The 20,084-nt window shown below is 52.4% G+C and overlaps 1 protein-coding gene across 1 annotated transcript in view; it reads right to left on the reverse strand.

Moving 5' to 3' along the window:
* The window catches only part of CDH23 (cadherin related 23), a 194,755-nt gene that overhangs the window by 55,777 nt on the left and 118,894 nt on the right, over positions 1–20,084 (reverse strand). Inside the window, exons 14-20 of the mRNA XM_051800244.1 lie at positions 7,262–7,326; positions 6,470–6,707; positions 5,806–5,911; positions 5,289–5,416; positions 2,049–2,121; positions 1,683–1,799; positions 1,208–1,320 (exon numbers count right to left, since the gene is read on the reverse strand). Of these exons, the coding sequence (XP_051656204.1) occupies positions 1,208–1,320; positions 1,683–1,799; positions 2,049–2,121; positions 5,289–5,416; positions 5,806–5,911; positions 6,470–6,707; positions 7,262–7,326 (840 nt within the window). The remainder of the gene's footprint in view (positions 1–1,207; positions 1,321–1,682; positions 1,800–2,048; positions 2,122–5,288; positions 5,417–5,805; positions 5,912–6,469; positions 6,708–7,261; positions 7,327–20,084) is intronic.

The following is a 20,084-nucleotide window of genomic DNA, read 5'->3' on the forward strand; positions in this document are numbered from 1 at the left end:
CTCCAGGGACAAGCCAAGGAAACACGGTGGCCCCTGGAGAAGGCTGGTGACTCACCCAAGCACTCCACATGCTTGTCCATCACCCAAGACCCTTATTACCGATCGAAACTGATTATTTTGAGCTCCACGTGTATATCCCTGCTAATGGCAGCAGACAAAGTTACTCAGTTGCCCTCATCTCACTGAGTTTTAATATTCTTCAACTTTCTGGGAATCAGGAGGCTTTCCCCCCCTCCCCTTGTTTTGCCTTTCAGCAAAGCTATTTAGGAGAACATAGTCTCATCCAGAGCTCCGGGGGGGAACTCAGCATACCACAGGCCATGCTGGTGCCATCACCGACCTCTGGGAGGCTCCACAGGGAACTTCTAGTCTGCTACCACAAACTTCCTGAAGGCCCTTGGCAGGAATGACATTTATTCCAGGGATATTCCTCAACACAATCACAATTTTTTCTGCCTTGTCCTGTGTTGTGTGGGACATCTCTGCTGCAACCCAACTGAACATCCCGGGAGCAAGAGAACCCCAATGGTGCCAAGAAAATGTCCCAAAAAAGACGGTGCCAAGAGCACTGAGAGATAGAATCATAAAATTGGAAAAGACGTTTAAAATCATTAAGTCCAATTGAGATGGATCCTTGGCTTTTGACCTCCTGGTATTTCCAAAGAGTTTTACTAATGCTTTACCAACAATGGGGCTCCCTGACGCCTGTGAAGGGCAAGGTAAAGAAGGAGGCTTCAGCCTGTAGCTCCACCAGCACCTTACGAGGAGCCCAGGCATTCCAGGCTGGCTGGAAACCCTTGACCCAGGCAGCATGTGAACAGACTGCTATTCCTGTCACCAGGAATAACTAAGTGTGCCCACAGGCTCTCCAGCTCAGCCTCTTCCCAAGAGGCATGAACAAAGAGAGCCGTGCTGCAGGTGAAATAGGTACCCATTACCACCTCCACAAGGGCAAATGGACACAGAAAGCTCTGGAAGATCAAGTGGCTCCTCTGTGGTTTTCCAGAAAAGAGAGCTGATTTCAAGGTCTACACAGCCTGGAGAGTCAATCTGTGAGCAGTGTTGGGGGCAGTCCAGAGGGCAGGGATTGCTGTGTGCTCTTCACCCATTCACACAGCTAAAATGAGGCACCGCAGCCGCCCCTGTCCCAGCCCCAGGGGGGAACCAGTGGCTAGAGGAGATGGGAATCACTCCTTCCTACACTCACCATAGCAATGCCTGTCTTCTGATGGTGGCCCACACCTCCATCCACTGCCCGGACGATGAGGATGTACTCGGATTTGGCCTCCCGGTCCAGCAGAGACGTTGTTGTGATTTCTCCTGCAGCCACAGCAGATGACATGGGAAAAAAAAAGAAACACTCAAAACCAGGGCCAGGATACTCCCCAAATGGACCCTTTCTTCTGATGCAAAAAGATGGACCCTGGCAGCTCCTTAGCTAACAGAAGCCTTCACAGCCAAGCCTTTCCTTAGGTGTCAATCCCACCAGGGGCTGAGTTTCCATGGATGCTTCTACCGAAGCTCTCATGGCAACTGGGCAAGTGGTGGTGTCTGAAATCTGGTGAATCTCTTAAATTGTGGGTCTCCTAAGCAGGCTGATTGGAAGAGAGGAGGGCAGGGCAAGGGAAGGAGTGAAAGAGAGAACTGAAAGGAAAAGGGGGAGAGGGCGTCCAGAGTCTCACCTGAGCGAGCATTGATCCGAAAATGCGAGGAGCCTTCCAGGGAGTAGATGATTGACTCCTGTCCATACTCCCTGGACCGGTCCATGTCCGTGGCATTAAGAAACAGCACTGTGGCTCCTTGGGGAGGCAGAAATGAGGGCTGGGATGGGTCAGAACTGCCCTGATCCCCCACACTGCTCCTGCAGTTCACCCAGCCAAGGGGTCCCTTCTCCTGCATGCACAGTGGGGCCAAAACCCTACAGCTAGGGAACTTTACCAGGTCTCTGGCTTTACCTCCCCAAAAAGGCATCACCCACCCTGTTCTGGCTGTAAGGCACCCAGTGCCCTGCTAGGAACCTGGAGAAGGAGCAGGGGGATGGCCTGTACCTGCCATAATGTCCTCCATGATGGTTATCACATAGGAGGGCTTGCTGAACGTGGGGGGGTTGTCATTTTCATCCTGAAGCAAAGAGAAGGTCAAGAGGCTGGTTGGGAAAACGGCAAAGTAGTCAAGAGCTGCAAAAGTCTGGTATGGGGATGCTCCTGGCCAACTGCATCTCAAGGTGTGACCAGCTCACAGTGCCAGTGTGGGGAAGGTGCCTTGGGGGTGAGGCACTGCGGGTCTGAGCAGTGGTTTCACTGTAGAGGCAGCTGAGGCTGAGGTAAAATAATGGTCAGTGACTTTGCTGAGTCCTACAGTGGGGATGATACTGACTCCCTTATCACTCAGCACCCTGGGCACAGGCTCAGGAACCACTGCCACTGGCAGATGAGCATTCTCCAAGCTGCTCCTGTCTCCACCACAAGGCCTGGGAAGCTCAGGCACCAGAGGAAGCACGGCAGCATCGTGCACGGACCTGCTCCTCCCTAGTAATCCAGGTCACCCTGGCCACAAAGCAAACTTGACTGGCCAGGTGAGCTGGTGAGCTTTGGCTGCCTTTCTTTCAGAGGAGGAATGCTGTGAGTGTTTGCAGAGAGGGCAGCCACAGTATTTTTGGGGGGAAGCTGGTTTACATACCAGCTCCCTCCAACCCTGTCTCTGCCAACGACCACTGGAGAAATGTCCTGGAGAAACCAGGCAGGAGCAATTGCTTGAAACATCCCTCAAAACAGATTTTGGACCGGTTTAAAGCTCCCCCCAGGGGGCCTTAAATGCCGTTTAAACATTGTTAAGAATCTGCCTTAAATGAACCAAACCCAATCGCCCATGGAGGGAAGGACAGAGTTGCTAGGATATTAAAACACCATTATGGACCTCACCAATTCCCTGGGGCTGCTCTGGAGATGTTTTCTACCTGGACACCACTGATGGACCTGCAGGCTCAGCTGCCACCAAACTTGATATTTGAAGCAATTTCACATGCCGACGATGCCCATCGTACCGCAAATAAATTTCCATCCCCTGCTTTAGTTCCTGGAGGCAGGTGGTCTTTAATCAGCCTTTGCGCCACTCAGCTTTCACCGCGCCTCCTCCGAGGGCAATGAGGAAATTGCCAGCTGCCCGGGTGCTGTCCTCACCATCCCTCCTCCTCCTCCTCCTGGCAGAGATGGGTGGGGGGCATCCAGAGCAAACCCAGGACGTCTGGGCAGGTTAAAGGCAAAGGAAAAGGAGAAGCTGAGCGTGCATCCACACGCCACCTGCAGCTGGGCCTGAGTGAGCTGTGCCGTGGTCCAGGCTGGGTGGACACAAGCCAGAGCAGACGCCGTGTCATGTCATTAATGTTCCTGAGATCATCAGGCCAGGCTCAGCAGTGCCACAGCCCGGCAAGCGTTCTCCTGAGTAGGCAGGGTTTGCTTCTGGTTGGCTCTGCCATCTGGCCAGAGCTGGCGTGCACCTGCCTCCTACTTGAGAAGGACATTTCCCACTTCAGCAATATGAACTCCAAAGCTCCCCGCAGGCAATGCCAGGTGATGCCAAACAGAACCCAGCACTCTTCTGCTCCCATGGATGAGGTCATCCACCTAATCAGCTAAGATGAGCTTCCTATGTTCTCCTGACCCCCAGCCTTCCTCCCTACACCCTCACTCTCAGACAGCCATCATATCATGGAATCACAGAATGGATTGGGTTGGAAGGGATCTTAAAGCTCATCTCATTCCAACCCCCCTGCTCTAGGCAGGGACACCTTCCACTATCCCAGGTTGCTCCAAGCCCCATCCAAGCCAGCCTTGAACACTTCCAGGGATGGGGCAGCCACAGCTTGTCTGGGCAACCCGTGCAACGGCCTCAGCACCCTCAAAGCAGAGAAATTCTTCCTAACACCTAATCTAAACCTGTCCTCTCTTCCAGGTTGAAGCAGATCCCCCTCATCCTATCCCTCCGTGCTGTCTCCAAGGATGCTGAGGATCATGGATGCTCACACTGCGCACACAACCCTTTCCTCCAGACACAGGCAGGCTGTAAGTCACCGGCTCATCGCTCCGAGTGGGGTGGCAGCGGCAGGGAGCGAGGCAGAACCTTATTAGCAGTGATATTTCCCGGGATCCTGGCGCGGCGCGCACTATTAGTTCTGACTCGGCGACTCCCTCTACAAAAGCGTATTGTCCCCTAATGGGAAATCTACAAGGCGAGTTTGACTTCTTTATTAAAAACCAACAACCAAAGGATGAAAAAAAATTACCTCCCTCCACACTCGCTCTCGCTCTGCCTTTTCACGGCTCTTGTTCCTCAAGTGCCGTCAGGAAATGCTTCCCCCTCATTTTCTTCCTATTTTTTGACTTTTTTTTTTTTCCTTTTCTTTTTCCAGTTGAGAGAAATTCCCTTTGGTTGAGAATGGGAAAAGTGACAGCTATTTAAACCCTGCCAGCATACAGACTCAACCCAGGGAGATGACCCACTGAAGTGCGGTCTCTTAAAAGAAGTGTTTATGCTGTCTAAAGCACAATGTGGGAAGAAGGATGTATTTAACCACCACTAACTCCCCCGGCACTGCCTTGTTCCCCCTCTCTGGAGCGCAGTGAGGAAGCCGGAGGAAAGACGTGTTCATGGGACTTCACTCCCACCTTACGGCACCGTGGGCTTTTATCTCCTTCACCTTCCCAGGCTGACGGCGCCACCAGCCCAGCACAGATCCCATCACTGCCAGAGTGACGGGTTATCAACCAAACTGTCTCCATCACCGATACCTCCCTCCACACATCCTCAAACCACAACGTGCCTCAAAGTGACACTCCGATCTAATCTTCCTGAGGAACGCTGTGATGCTTCGCCTCTCCCAGCAGCAACCCCTCCTCCAGAGGATGGATTTCCGCCCTGTTCTCAGCTCTGCCCCTCACCTTGTGTCTCCCACATTGGCTTCCCAGTGCACCGTGCACAGCCAAGGAGAGGGAGGAGGTGCATGAGATCAGGACAGCCCATCTGCACTTGTTCATGGTGACACCCCTCGGAGGCACTCTCAGTCAGCCTTTGTCCCTCAGACCTTCCCAGATGTCAGGGACAGCACTTCTTTAACTGATACATACAACACATGAAACGTATATGGCATATATATGAGACACATGTAACCACAATCCAAGCACACACATCCATGGGGTGGGATAGTCTTGTTGGGTTATTGATGAATTAACAGCACTGCTATGGAGCAATTGCAGGGAAACCATGAGAGGAATGTCAGGTGCTGTACTTACAAACACCTCGATGGTGACGGGGACGGTGCTGTTGAGGGGTGGTTTTCCAGCATCCTTGGCCATCACAGTCAGGTAGATGACCCCATTGGCCACCTGCTCATAGTCGAGGGGGTGGTTCACGCTGATCACTGGAAGGATGCAAAGTGGGGCAGTCAGGAGGGTCTTTGTGCACTGAGCAGGACGGCGGGCACGCTCAGGGGGTGGCCCATCGACATCACCTCCCCAGGGCCAGCAGTGGCTGTTTGAGGGGGCAGTGCCCCAAAATCACGAGCACTGGGCATCACTGAGTTCCTTGGACTGGCATGACCTGGAGCGAGCTGTGCACCCATGGGAACACGGCTCCACAGTGGCTCAGCTCAAGTCCTGCTCCAAAAGACTGCGCTGCAGGCGAGGTCAGGACAAGCAGAGGAACTGCTGGAGCAGCTTCCTGAAGGTTTCTGGCATGACAGCTTGTGGGGCTGTGAGCCCGAGGTGCTGCTGCTCGTCAGTGGCACTGTGGTGCCAGACCAGGGCTTACCTCCATACCCTTCTGACACCGTGATGTCAAAGTAGTCGCGGAAGGCAGACGCCTGCACGATGCTGTACGTGATCTGGTTGTTGGGAGGGGAATCCTCGTCGGATGCCTGGGGCGTGAGCAGAGGGAGGACATGAGCATGGAAGCTGTGCCAGGGACATGTGACAGGAGAGAGTCTAGGGGATGGGAGGTGCAGGCCGGGCCCAAGGAGAGTGGAAGTGATGGAGGAAGATGTGCTCATCAGGGGCCCCAAGGGGGTCTGAAAACCAGCCTCCTCTCTCCTGCTTCTCTCACCCCAGAGAGAAACCAGTTGCTAGGACTTGCTTTGGAAAATGTTTGTTAAGCCCGTCACAGGCACTGACCATATTAAACTGACAGAGGGAGATTTAGATTAGATATTGGGCAGAAATTCTTTTCTGTGAGGGTGGTGAGGCCCTGGCACAGGTTGCCCAGAGAAGCTGTGGCTGCCCCATCCCTGGAAGCGTTCAAGGCCAGGTTGGACGGGGCTTTGAGAAACCTGGGACAGTAGGAGGTGTCCCTGCCCATGGCAGGGGGTGGAACCATATGGGCTTTAAAGTCCCTTCCAACCCAAACCATTCTATGACTCTAACCCACTCCTGTCTCCCCACTGCACATCCCAAGCGGAGGAGCCACTCGAGTCGCTCACCCGGAGCCGGACCACCTGGGCGACGGAGGGCTCGTTCTCCCGCAGGGCCCCCAGGTATGCCTCCTTCTGGAAGGTGGGGATGTTGTCGTTGACGTCGAGGACGTTGATCCTGACGCGTCCCGTGGTCTCCTCCCCGCCGCCGTCCCGCGCGATGACGGTCAGGGTGTAGCGCTGCGTGGTCTCAAAGTCCAGCCGAGCCGTCAGCAGGATTACACCCGTGTCCTTGTCCAGGGAGAAACTGAGGGGACAGGAGAGGAGGGGAGAAAAGCCCTGGTGACCACACGCTGGAGATGGAGAGGTGGGGTGGCAGCAGCCTGACAGCTTGCATGGCAATGGGTGAAGTTCATGACTTTTTTCCAAGGGATATGAGGTCCCAGGGCATCTTCAGGAGCTCAGTGCAGCTGGTGGGGGCGAAACCCTCAGTGCTGCTCTACAGGCAGAGCAGAGGGGTGCAGAGGCCTCCAAATCCTTTCTGCTGGGCAGCCCACATGCTGCCCCCAACTGCCCACAGCAAATGGGTCACAAGTGGTGCCCCAGGGCCAGAAACTCACTGAAAACTTATTTACTGGTCTCAAGCAACGTTGATGCTGGTAGGTCCCCATTTAGCAAAATATGCAGAGCACAAGGTATGTGCTGAAGTTAACTCACCCCTCTGGGAGACAGCAAAGAGAGGGTTTCATAGGGCATCTTGCAGGTAGGACATAACCAAGGCCCTTAATTGCCCTGTGACTTCCTAGTGAGGTTAGAAGAGGATGTGGGAGGATCCAAGTCATGCCAGTCAGTCACACTTACCGGTCAGGGTCATCGCTGAAAAAATAACTGACTTTCCCATACGTGCCCACGTCATTGTCAGTTGCCTGGAAAAGATAAAAGTTAAGTAATAAATGAAGGTATTCATGGAAATGTTGCATTACACACACCAGTGCAGACCTTGTGTGCTGCCATTTATTTCCCAAAAGTTGCAGGACTGGAGCTGCTTGCACTCCCCTGGGTTATCCTGCTCATCCCTGACTCCCAGCCTGCTCCAGCTAACAGCCCTCCATCTGCATCTCTCAGCATTGGTCCAAAAACCTTTGGCAGTGGGAAATGTTACACTTACTTACACACTAAGCTAAGCTGGAAAGCACACATGAAATACAGGTTTCCACGGGTAACTCCTGAGGGCCACCCATCCTGTCCCTGTGAAGGCAAAGAGCTGGGATCCCACATCTTGTGCATTCCAGGCTGGCAGCATGCCTGAGGCTGCAGGGAGAGGAATAAACACCCATTCTGCTTCAAAATTCCCCCCCCCAGGCTAAAATACAGACCTGGAAAGGCAAGGAAAGGGATTTCAACCTTGATTTCCATGAGGATAACCCTTTCGGGGGTGTAAATCTGCTGCATCCCCGCGGATGGCTCAGGATGGTTTGGGATGTTGCAGGATGCACGTACTTCCCCGGCAGCTGCCGGAGCAGGAGCAGGCTGCTCACAGCTAAGAGACCAACTCCTTGTGGGGAAGGTGTGCACAACTCCCTGTGTCAGCTCTGGATGAGCAAGGCAAGATTTATGTGTGTTTTAAAGTCTTTGCTCTAATGAATGTATAAAATATGCATGAGCGGCAGCAGGAAAATGGAGCAGAAAATTTTATTTTTAGGTGAGAGAAGTGGAATGCAGGCCCCAAAATATCCTTTTTCTACCCCAGTATATTTTCTAAATTGAGTCCTGTCTGGATTACTCAGAGACCAACAGGTCTGTGAAAAAGCAGGGTCAAAGACGCATTTTATGTCCAGATACCAGCAAAAGGCTGTATTTTAGGAGTGGCATGGAACACAGCCTGTTCCTGAAACCTTCCTGATTTATCGATGGCCTTGATTACCCTTGACAGCAGAGTAGGAGCTTGAGCACGGCTTTACCCCCATGTGCTGCTTACCTGCCACACCACGGGATGACAGAGAAGAAAAGGCATGAAAACCAGACAGGATTATTTAAGTTTTTCTCCTCAAAGGTCTTCCCAGCCCGAGTAGTAAATCTTGTTGCTTTACACCAGCTGAAGGGTGCGCTGGCGGATCCAGCCTTCCAGGCCTACTGATTTCGCTGATTTTCCTCTCCACTGCCAAGGTGTGATTTCTTTTTCATGTGCATTGAATTGTGTTCAGTAAAATGGGAAAAGCCTGCCCAAATCTGCCTGGAGAGATGCCCAGAGAGTGAGCAGCACCCTCTCCTGGAGGACGAGTCCCTGTGGGGTGCATCTCCCCCCTCACAAGACACATATGAAGGTGCTCCAACTCAGGCAGACCTGGGCAACATTTCCATATGGAAACACCTGGAGAGAAGAGGGGTCAACCCACCATCTGCCTGCCCTAGCATCCCTCAGCCAACTCGTACTGGTGTTAATCCCCCATCCTAACATCTGCCACCAGCCCCTTTTTTGGGTCTTCTTTCCCCAGAATCCTTGAGTGCCTTGAGCACCCTCCGCATTGCCTGGTATGAGCCAGCCCTCAACCTCTCAGCCAAGATTTTTCCTATCCATTACTTCCATGCCCACAACCTCTGTGCATCCCTCAGTCCCATTAATTCCTAAGTGGCTGATGCGAGAGCGAAGCCCAGAAAAGCATTTTCCATGCACCTGGATGGGCTGTTGATGAGATAATGATTTACAGGGGGCCTGACAGTACCACAAAGCACGGGCAAAACAAATTCCCTTCATTTGGCCCCCTACAATTGCACTTGTAAGTGCTTATTGCAGTGACAGACAACACTGGGAAAGTGTAATTTTCTTTCTGATGGGGAAAAAAAAAAAAAGATAGGGAAGGAGGAAGGTTAAAAGAAGGTTAGCATGGAGGCACTCCGAATGAGAGCCCTGGGGGGGGGAACCAGGAGGGTGGCTGGACCACAAGCTGTGGTGATGCCAAAGGTGCCAGCGAGGAAAAGCAACCTTCTCCCAAGGAGCCAGGAGGGTGTGGGCAGCCTGACCCTGCCTCACCGTCCACCTCACCAGCTGGGCTAATTAATGACCCTGATTTACACCGAGGGAGGTGGAAGGTGCTGCTGGCTGGCTGGCTTTCCTGGCAGCTGAACATCAAGGAGATAATGCTGGGCAGCGGAGCAGGTTAGTTGAGCGTGACAGGGAACATGCAAAAAGCCAAACGATGCACGCTCAGCATATTTAATTCGGGATCTATGCTTGTTTCTGCATAACCAGGTTTTTTTCCCTCCGAGGGTAAAAAGAGATGCTCAGATGCTCGAAACCCTGGGGAGGCGACACGCACTCCCTTTGCAAAGTGATGACAAGGGCTCCCGGGGAGCACACGCCTGCAGAACACCCCAAATCCCACCGAGCTGATGGCAGTCCCTGGGCACCAGCTGTTTTCCCGTGGCTTTTCCCCATCACTGACTGGTTTTCCCCCCCAGCATGCACACATCCATCCCCACAGCTGGGGGAGGAAAGGCATCTGGCTGGAAGTTTCCCGGGGTTCCACCTGGAGAGGCAATCAAATGGCTTTTACCGCTGCTCCTCTTCTGCCCGGAATATTAAAGCAGGATTTGCCCACTGGAGCCTGCAAAAGGGCAGGATGAAAACGCAGGTCCACATCTCTACTTTTATGAGCTGTCATCGGCGCAGACCATTTCTAAAAAATCCCACATTTGTGCAGCTAAACTCTGGGAGAGTGGCAAGAAGAGGAAGCCTGGATAACCCAAAGGATTAATTTACTGAGCTGCAGTGTGGGCACTCGGCACATGAATCACACAAAAATATCCACAGCCCAGTTCTCTGTCCATCTCCATCCCTCAAGCTCAAATATTTTGGATGTCTCCCTTTTATCCCACCACGGGCCATCACATCCACCCTTCCCCTCCGGCTGGAGGGCCGGCAGAGCCGGAGACAAAAGCGAGGAGCTGGCGAGCGGTTCTGCTCTCGTGGGCAAATCTGCAGGAAAGGGCATGTCGTCCAATTTGTTCGGGAAACAATAGCAATGTTTGACATGTCATCAGGATTGATGGAGCAGAAATTTACATGGGAGAATTCAGTTTTAAACAGCTCCACGGAGCTTCGCCCGGTAATGGTTTCGACATTCATCATCCGCCAGCCCCACTCAACGACTCCTTAAACTGCTGGAGATTAACTCTACTCACAGCAGCTTCAGGGAGCACGGCAGGAGGAGTGGGGAAGGGCTTAAAGAATCAAGAAGAGCCTTTCAAGGTGGCTCAGATCCCCCACGGAGCCCCTGGGATGGCAGTCCTCCCCCCAAAACTGTCAGACAGGGATGAGCAGCTGGAAGTTGGTTGCAGGGGTGAGCAATTGGAATGATGATGTCCTGCCTGGCTGAAGACGGCTCTGCGGGCACCAAAGAAGCCAAACCCTTCTCCACCTTTCCCTCGGTGTGGATCTGCCAGAGCAGGTCCCCGCTCTGTTTGTTCTTCTTCGCTCTCTTTGTTTTCCCTCCCCTCCCTCACATGCACAAAGCAGGAAATAAAAATTGATGGGGAGCAAATTGCTTTGGCCAGGAGCTCTCTGCTTAAAAGAGTCATCGCAGGAAAGCAATTACAGGACGTCAAAAAGCTGTCAGGGTACCAGAGTGACCGGGCGTGAGGCTGGTCCCTGCCTGCTCCCCTGGCTTTGAGACCAAGGCACCGCTGCTCCAGCAAAATGCCTGGGGCTTAGGAAAGCAAATAGAAAGAGGATTCCCACCTGCTTCCTACTTTTTGTTGGTTTTCTAGGGGCTCCTTGGGGCTAAGTGGGCAGCCATGTGCTCCTCAGAGGGCGGTACCAGAATCCCAGGGTGCGGAGCCATAGCCTGGAATCGTACTGGCTTTTGGAGGCACCAAAACCTGTGTGTGCTAACCAGGCAATCATCCAAACATCTCTTCCCGAATGCAACCTTCGGGTCCCAGGGGAATAACAGCTAATTGCTGGTATCCACTAGGACTGGAATTCGATTTGTGATCTGGGGGAGAGAAACGCAAAGGGCCAAGACCTTCTGTGAGACGCAATCGCTGGGCTGCAAAACTGGGACAGGAAACCAAAGGAAAACCTACTTAGAGTTATTATGGAATGACTTTAGTCGGAAAACAGCTCTTTTGTCAGTGTTGCCTGCCCTGGCCGTGCTCTTTCCCAGGCTTTTAAAGAGAGGCTGCCCTGTGGGAGGTGGCAATCAGGCAGGAGCAGAGGTGGTGGATGGCTGGCATCGCCGTGCCGGAGCCCAGCAGTGTGATTAGCTGGGAAAGAGGGAGGTGGGAGTGGGGAATCAAGGCAGTGCCGAGGTACTGCCGCTGCCACCACTTCCCCAGCAGCTCCAAACCACGCACCGGGCCAGGGAGCTCAATCGGTGCTAATGACCCCAGAGGGCTGCAGTGAACCTGGCTGGGGGGGAAAAAAATAGTCAATCAACCCCCCTGGGAATGGCAGAGCTTTTCCCCACCTCTTCTGCCAGCCACCAGGGAAAACAAGAGCCTCCTTGATTGTGTTTTATAACAGCATTCCCTGCAACATCAGCTCCACGCAGGCGAGGTTAACACTTGCCTGGGCAGCCATGATTTAGCGGGGAGTGATTTAGTGCAGCCAGGCTGTTGGGATGGCTGGAGACCAGGGTTTAAAACACGAGGGGACGGGATATGGCTCAAAAGTGAGAGAAACAGGCTTCTCCAGTGTGGGTTTTCCCTGGTGACACCAAGACCATTTAGATGCCCGCCTCAGTGGGTTTTACTGGAGCTTGGCGCTGGAGCTGGGCTCAAGTCCCCCACTAATGAACCGTATTGATTTCATATTCTCCTGTTGTCCACCTAAATGGCAAGCGGCACATCTGAGCGATTAAATAACCACACAATTGCCTGGCTTGACATCTCAATCACTTTGCTGTTGGGTCTCTAATGAATTTTACAGCCCAGCAAAATGGAAGAAATTAAGGTCAAAGTCCAGTGGAGGAAATATAAATCCTCAGTGATCTCTAAAGTATTTGCAAGAGCTCCAGGAAGCCAGTCATGCCACCTATGATCTGCAACTCCATCTCATCCAGGTGAGGGGCATCACCTGGGGCCCAGCAGGGAGAGGGAGGATTAAAAAAAGGAGGAGGAAAGAGCCAAACAGGTCCTTGCCTGGAGATGGACATGAACATCTTGAATCCCAGTGTGGAGAAAGGGAAGAGCGAAGCTCAACTGTTGTCCAGCTGGAATGAAGGAAATTCTCCTTGGAGCTGGATGCAGCCCCTGGTTGCTCTGAGAGTGAAGCAAATCCAGCTGGAGAGTGGGATTTTATTTCTCAGCAAAGAAGAGCAAGACCAAAACACATCCCTGCCATGCAGAGGCTTTCCTGGAGAGAGCAATGCAGATGCACCTTGGAAAACTGTGATCCAGAAGCCATAGGCTGACGTGTAACAAAAAGACAACATCCTCACTTCCTTGGAGCTGGAAACTACACCTGAGTCTCAGTCAGTCAGTCAACAGCCACTTCCCAAGGCTATCTTAGGGTATGGAGAGCCTCAGCTTTACTCCTGTGACCAGAGATAACAGAGGTTTGCTTCTAGGACACAGCAGCCAGCCACAGGAAGATCCAGCAGAACCTACGGCCTGGGACACAAGTGGCCTCTGGATGATGTGAGGGATCTCAGGAGGTGGATTTACACATCTCAGGGTTCCCGAACATTTTCAGGTAAATTTCCCTCCCCTTAAGACCCAAACAGCAGCCTGCCAGCGTCACCAGGGGCTGCACAAGGTCATCTGTCGGGGGGTGACACTGTCTCTGTCACAGCATCACTCAGCCAATGGCACCTGCTGGGTGCTGATTCCCACGGGAGTCCCTTGCTTGAGGAAACAGAGCCTTGGATGTTTTGGGAGGGCATGGAGGAAGCCAGCTTGGAAAACAGATTAAAATCCCAGGAGCATTGGCTCTGTTGGAACTTTATGGGTGGGAGAGAATATATCAAGGTGAAGATGGCAACTGCCCTACACGGACTGCTGAGAAGGGGGTGTGAGTTTGGGTGTTCACATGGCAGAAAGCATCACCTTGGGAAAAATTCTCCCTTTAACTCCCAGCCACCCTCCAAATCACCAGGCAAAGCCAGCAGCAAAGGAAAAACATCCAACTCCACCTCCTACTGGGAACACTGGGAAGTGTGGGGGGAATCCTGCTGCTTGGCTTGTGCTTTGTAGGATGCAATTTGGACAGGAGCAGGTGTGCATTTGCTCCCTGATTTTCTTTCCCATCTCAGGGGCTGAATTGGCTTTTTTTTGGGGGGCGGTGGGGGGCGGTGGGGAGGGGGCAGAGGGCACAGGCTGTGATTTTGTGCTGTTTTCCCACCTCTGTGCCTTGACTGTGCATTTCTCCTGACAGCTCCATCAGGACAGGGAGCGGCTGCACAAGCTGCAGTAAGTGTCTCTCTCTCTCCTCAACGCCTGGGCTGTCATGATTCCTATTCCACCCCATTTCGGTCTTATGGATTGATATTTAGATTAAAGAGATAAACACAGCCAAAGAGCGCTGGGCCCTGACAGAAAGACGAAGACTTCAGATCTGTCAATCACACTGCTACCTGGTAACTCCCTCCTCCCCTTCCCTTTAGTTACAGAGCAGGATTGATAAGAATATTTAACAGGAACAAGGAGTGCAAGCATCTTTTTATACTTGTAAAAACCCCAGAAGCACCCAGGAAGAAGACAAGCCATTCATGTTTAACTTTCCAGGCAATTTGGGATCGTCTGCTTTGATTATTTAACTCTTCACTGTTTCGTGTGTTTGCAGTTTCCCTCTCCTCTGGCAGATAAAGGATTCAATTTTCTTTTAAGCAGCAGGGAAATTGGAAGAGATTTTGTTCTGTTTAAGTACAGCTGGAGACAGAGTACTGGGGGGGGATTGAGAACAACAAGATCAATTAAGATGCTGACTGGAAGGGAGAGCTGTGTGGACCAGGGTAAGGGAGAAGGGCTGGAAGGAGGGACAAAGTCCAGGCTTGTGGGACATCAGAAATGTCCAACTGTGAGTTCTCCAGCCTCCACTGAGCTGCTGCTGAGCCATGCCTTCATATTTCCACCAGTGTCCTCTGAATGCCCTCCTGACTTCCTAAATATCCTCTCCCCGTGCTTCAGCCTCTGTAACACACAGCCTGGCCTGGACATTTGGCTGGCAGTCTGCAATTACCACCTGTCTGTCATTCCCCCTCTCCAGCAAGGGCTTTCTGAGACATTCTCCATTCACTTAAAGCAGAAGGAAAGGATGGGGACATACCCGAGAGTCCTCCCAATGTTTGACCATCCCGTGCCCCCCTAACCCATATGAGAAGGCAGAAGAGGTGCAAGTTACTCCTGACACAGGTGGGGTAGGTGACTTCCCACAGAGCAAACTCAATCCTCTGCGCAAAATTTAAACAGTCAGTCCACTGTAAAAGGTTGAGAAGGCCTGTGCCATCCTGATGGTAGCATCAGGGAAAGCTGTCCTGCAGACCACCTGAGACGATGGGCTGCACCACTCTCCAGGCTAATGCTGGGAGAACACCTCAGGTGCCACGGACGGGGCAGGGTGCGCTTTGTCTCCCACCTGATTCCCCACAGAAGCTGTAACTATGCTCATCCCTAGAAGCCTTTTCATCCATCCACTGATTTACAAGGTATTTCCCCACCTCACTCCCTGCTCTCGCTGGCTATGCTCTGTACTCCATGCAACATTCCCAAAACTGGGAGCAGTGTAGGTCTTGAGGCTGGTCCACACAGCCACCATCCCCATGTGAGAGAGAAACAGAGCTCAGGGTGAGCCCCTTGGCACAGCCTCTCACCCACCAGCACCTCCGAGCTACAGCCTCTATTACCACCTTACATTTTGAACTGTTTCTGCCCTGCATTCCTTTTTTTCTCCAAGAAGGGGAAAGAAAAGCTTTAGAGATCACCAAGAATCTACAGACAGTGGCAGCCACACAGATGTGAGGGGATGGTGAGTGCCCTTGGCCAAAGAGATGGAGGGACGCGGGGTGGGGTGAGTCCTGAGGGCAACCAGAGGAACCCCACAGGTTTGCAAAGCCCCATCCCACCCACGTCAGGACTTGAGGTCGGACAAACTCAGAGGATGCAACTCTCCAGGGCACCCCAAAGCAGCCCTGGGACTGCTGCAAAGTGCTACAGTGGGATGTGGGAGCCCATGGAACCGCGGCATCACCGCACCCCGGCCAAACTCAAAGGCTGACAGCTGATTGAGAAAGCTATTTGCATTTTAAATAGCTGCTTATTGATGTCTGCAACTCTCCTTCCCAGGGTGGGAAAAGTACATTATTACTTTCTTGTTGACTGGCGTTTACAGCTGGCTGGAAAGAAGGGGAAAGAAAATCAGGCCGGGATCGATTTTCCCGTCCCCGACGTGAGGCCAAAGAGAGATCGAAGAAGCAGGAGAAAACTGACAGCTGAGTGGTAAAGGGGAGGAACTTTGCCAACCAAATTAAAGGCTGACTTAATGAGGAGAGTAATGGAAGGTTAATTAGCGCATTTACTTCATTACATTCTTCCTAACAAGGCTTCTCCCAAGGAAATGCAGTGGCAGGGAGGGGGAAGATGAGAATTCAGGTGAATGGATGTGTCAGCGACAATGTTCAGGGAGGGGACAATCCAGGGAAAGTAGGGGAGAAGAACTACTCAAGAATGTGAACCAGTGTACATATATATTTATATAAAATAATATATGCACACATACATAAGAATACATAGGCTAATGCATTTGCCAGAAAGATAGAGACACCACCTCTTCCCCCTCTCCCTCGAATAATCTGAAAATTATAATCCGAATTTCATAAAAAAAAGGGAAAGCAGTGGGTTTTTTTAAGCACAAGGCTGCCTTAGAGATTCAGGTTATCAAGCCCTGAGGGAATACGGTGCTTATTTTACCCGCCTTGTTGCATATCACAAGATACAGAAAATCATTCCGACACCAAAATCGATGCCTGATGGTTGAATTGGGCACCGTAGTTTATAGTCTGAGGTCTGCTGGAGATGCTCAGACTATTCCTGAGAGTCTCCAAAAGATAACTCTGGAAAGCCCGTTGGCAGCTTGCCCGACAATGTCGCGTGTGTGGGGAAATATTTCGAAGCTCTAGAAAGTCTCCACATCCCTTTCAGACTCCTCAAGGGTGGTTGTCATGAGCCCCAGACCAGAGCTACTTCAGGGTAAGGAGGACCAAGGCAAGGCAAGGAGCATAACCTCCCAGGGATGTGTGGGGAGTTGGTTCCAGAGAGAAGGCAGTCATTAACTCAGCAAGAGTTAATTGGACAAAGAGCTACACAACCATCTCAGGGAGGTGTTGATGTGATTTTCAAAGAGTGGCTCATCTGATCCACGCCTGACCTGGCCAGAGTAAAGGAAAAGCTGGCTGGGAAGCACTGGGAACTGCAGGCATTAATGCCTGCTGGGAGATTAACCCCTTGTGGGGGAGTTGAAGGTGGGCAGTGGGTAATTCATTCCCTGCAAGCCTCCATCTTCATCCTAGCCATCTTCCAGGGAGGGTGAGCAGGGAGGGGGCACGCAGCAGCCCCCCAGCTCCCTGCTGCTTGTCAGCCAGTTGATGGAGCCCACAGCCACCAATCCCAGCCTGAGCAGCCAAGCCAAACCGGGGCAAATAAAGCAGAGAGGAGGGATCACGGAGCTAGGATTACTTTCCACACTTCCCTGGAGAACCATTTTTCTCCAGACCCTTCAAGGCAAATCAAATGCATTGTTGTGTCAAAAACAAGTTACTCTTGGTTTGTTTGGGCTTTAATGATTTTGGTTATCGGAGCTTTTCAGGAGGGCTTTGCTGTGCAGATCTGTAGCGTACGAGGAGCTTAAGGAGACCTCCTGCCCCTTAATTCCTACCTCCAGGTCTACAAATACATCAGCAATGGGCAGCGGGGCACGTGCCTACGCCCCCATGCAGGTCCCTGGCTTTTGGAAGCTCGTGGCAGCTGCTGGTAAAGCAGCAGTATCCCAAGGCAGGTCTGGAGGGGCACTGTGCTCTCTGCTCCCCTGTCACGGCACTCACACCCCCAGCCCTGCGGTGCAGCAGGACCTGGAGACGCCACAGGCCCGGTGACAGGCGTGAACACACAGTCACACCTTCCCTGAACTCCCCAGCTGAGCATCCTCCACCGCACGCGAGGGGTACGGCTGGTGTCAGACCCCGGCACGGCCCCCAACAGACAGGGGGGATCCTGGGCTGGACCCCCCTCCTCGTCTCCCTGCTGGGGAAGCTCCCTGGAAGCTGGGCTGGATACTGGTGAACCCAGAAGCAAAGCCATGTTTACACAGCTTCTCCTGCCCGAAAAATCTTCATGGCTGAAAACTCCACCTAGTGCCTCTTCCCCTGCCAAGGCCACAGAAGCTCTTCAGGGGAGCCCCACCTGAGCTCACAGGGGACCCTGGGCTTCCAAACCCTCCACCCCTGGGAAAGGAAGGAGCAGAGACCTGAGCAACTTGGTCTGATGACTGACCAGCATCAGTCCTCTTCACAGCCACTGGGCATGGAGCCCTGAGACTTCCCTTTCTCCCGTCTCAGCTGATGTGCATGGGGGGTCGTGAAACTTTCATACTACTCTCTGCTGCCAGCAATGAGGCAGCTTGGAGCAGGACAGAGAGAAACAGCAGCATGGGGACACATACTTGGGGGCTTCTCTTGCCTCTGGAATCAAGGACTAAAGGATTAGCAGAAGGTGTCCCTGCCCATGGCAATGAGGTTGGAACTAAATGATCTTTAAGGTCCCTGCCAACACAAACCATTTCCACAGCCATTCATCCCCCTCAAGCAGGGTCCTTGCCCGGGGCTTCCTATCACACAGTCCGAGTACTCTGCCCCATGCCAGAGATGGCACCCTTGCTCATCACACCTCTCCAGGGTCCATCTTTCCAGCCTGCTCCCACTATTAGGAAAGCCAGCACCCATCAGAAGCCACCAGCCTCCCAGGCAGGCAGCAGCTGGTGGGGGTGTCAGAGCCCCAGTTAATTCAGGGTGCAGTGTATGTTCTCGCTGCCTCGTTCCTGGAAGGCATGAAGTTATACCGGCTGCCTGCTTGCTCAAGAAGTGTGAAATTCTTTTTCTGACCTTTTCTGTTACGTTATTAAAAGGTTTCATGGCCAGTTGTTTCAGTAAAAAAATAGTATTTCAATATCTGTTGGTAGCTGGGGCAGAACTGGCCCATATCTTCAGGTTGAGCTCTGCTCACCTCCCTGCTTCACCCTCAGCCTCACAGAAGGTGTTTGCTGCTGTATGGGATCTTCAAGCCTCGCCAGCCTGGTTTTTCCTGGCACAGCAGGGTCTGGGGTAGGGAAAAAGAGGAGTTTGCCTGGAGAGAGGCCACTAATAAGTGCAGAGCCCTGGACAGGTTGCTTGCCCCTCCGCTCAGCCACTGGGTTGCAATGGACATGTGACTCCAAATTGCCATGATTTATGTTGCCTGGAAGCTTTGGCTGGAGTAAGGAGCCCTTCACACTGGTCTGTGCAAAAGCAAACACACAAGGAACCTCTGGCCTAAGGGGCTTATCACACAGCTAAAGAATCATGGAATAATTAAGGTTGGAAGAGACCTTTAAGATCATCAAATCCAACCATTAACCCAGCACTGCCAAGCCCACCACTTGCCATGTCCCTGAGCGCAACATCTACATGTTTTTTGAACACTTCCAGGGATGTTTCATGCTCTATAATACTTCCCTGGGCAGCCCGTGCCAACGCCTGACCACCCTCTTCAATGAAGAAATTTTTCCTATTATCCAATCTAATCCTCCCCTGGTGCAAGTTGAGGCCATTTCCTCTTGTGCTGTTGCTTTGTTTTCTGAGAGAAGAGCCTGACCCCCACCTAGCTCCATCCTCCTTGTCAGGGAGTTGCAGAGCCAGAAGGTCCCCCCTGAGCCTCCTTTTCTCCAAGCTGAGCCCCCCCAGCTCCCTCAGACACTCCTCATAAGACCTGTGCTCCAAGAGTATGGAAGCAGGAGGCAAGGCTGCCTTTGGGCACATTGAGGGCTCCCTGCACGGGGCAGGAGCTGTTTCCGTGGAGTCTGGACTCCAGATGTTCTCGTGCAAGCAAATGACTACCTGTATCTAGAAGATAAATGTCTTTTAGGGACAGAATTAAACAGACAGATGGATGGACAGGGAGATGGAGGGAATGCAAAACAAAGAGCAAACAAAATCTCAGAGGGCAAACAAGGCTGTGCCGTGCCAGGAAGGTGACAGAGGTTTGCCCTGGAAGCCACAGATCCAAGCCCACACATCTCTGGGTACAGGGAAAAAGGCAGGGAGTGGAGAGCAAGCAGCAGCTCCTGGCTGCCTGCATTTTGGGTTGTTTTACAGTTGATTTATACGTGTAACAGGCAACGTTTCTCTGCTGTCACTGTCATTAGGAGCTGAAATGCCGTAGAAACGAATGGCCATTTGTCACCACAAATGAAGTCTGCTTGCTCTTTCTTTTTGTCTTTCCCCTCTAGGCTGGCCAAGCCAAGTGCCTTTCCCCTCGCCTACACACACCCCATCAAGCGCAGCCAAGGGGGACTAGTCGGGATGCACTCTCTGGAGGAGGGGCAAACAGCCTGGAGGCTTCTGGGAGCAACTTCTCCTCCTTCCCCAGGATGTTGGGCTGGGCAGAAGACCAGCCATCTCCCATTGCCTCGGCTCCCACGGTTTTAGCTGCTTGCCTC

The sequence above is a fragment of the Manacus candei genome, unplaced genomic scaffold (genome assembly GCF_025592945.1).
Source record: "Manacus candei isolate 608988 ecotype Guabito, Panama unplaced genomic scaffold, ASM2559294v1 h1tg000050l, whole genome shotgun sequence".
Lineage (NCBI taxonomy): Eukaryota > Metazoa > Chordata > Aves > Passeriformes > Pipridae > Manacus > Manacus candei.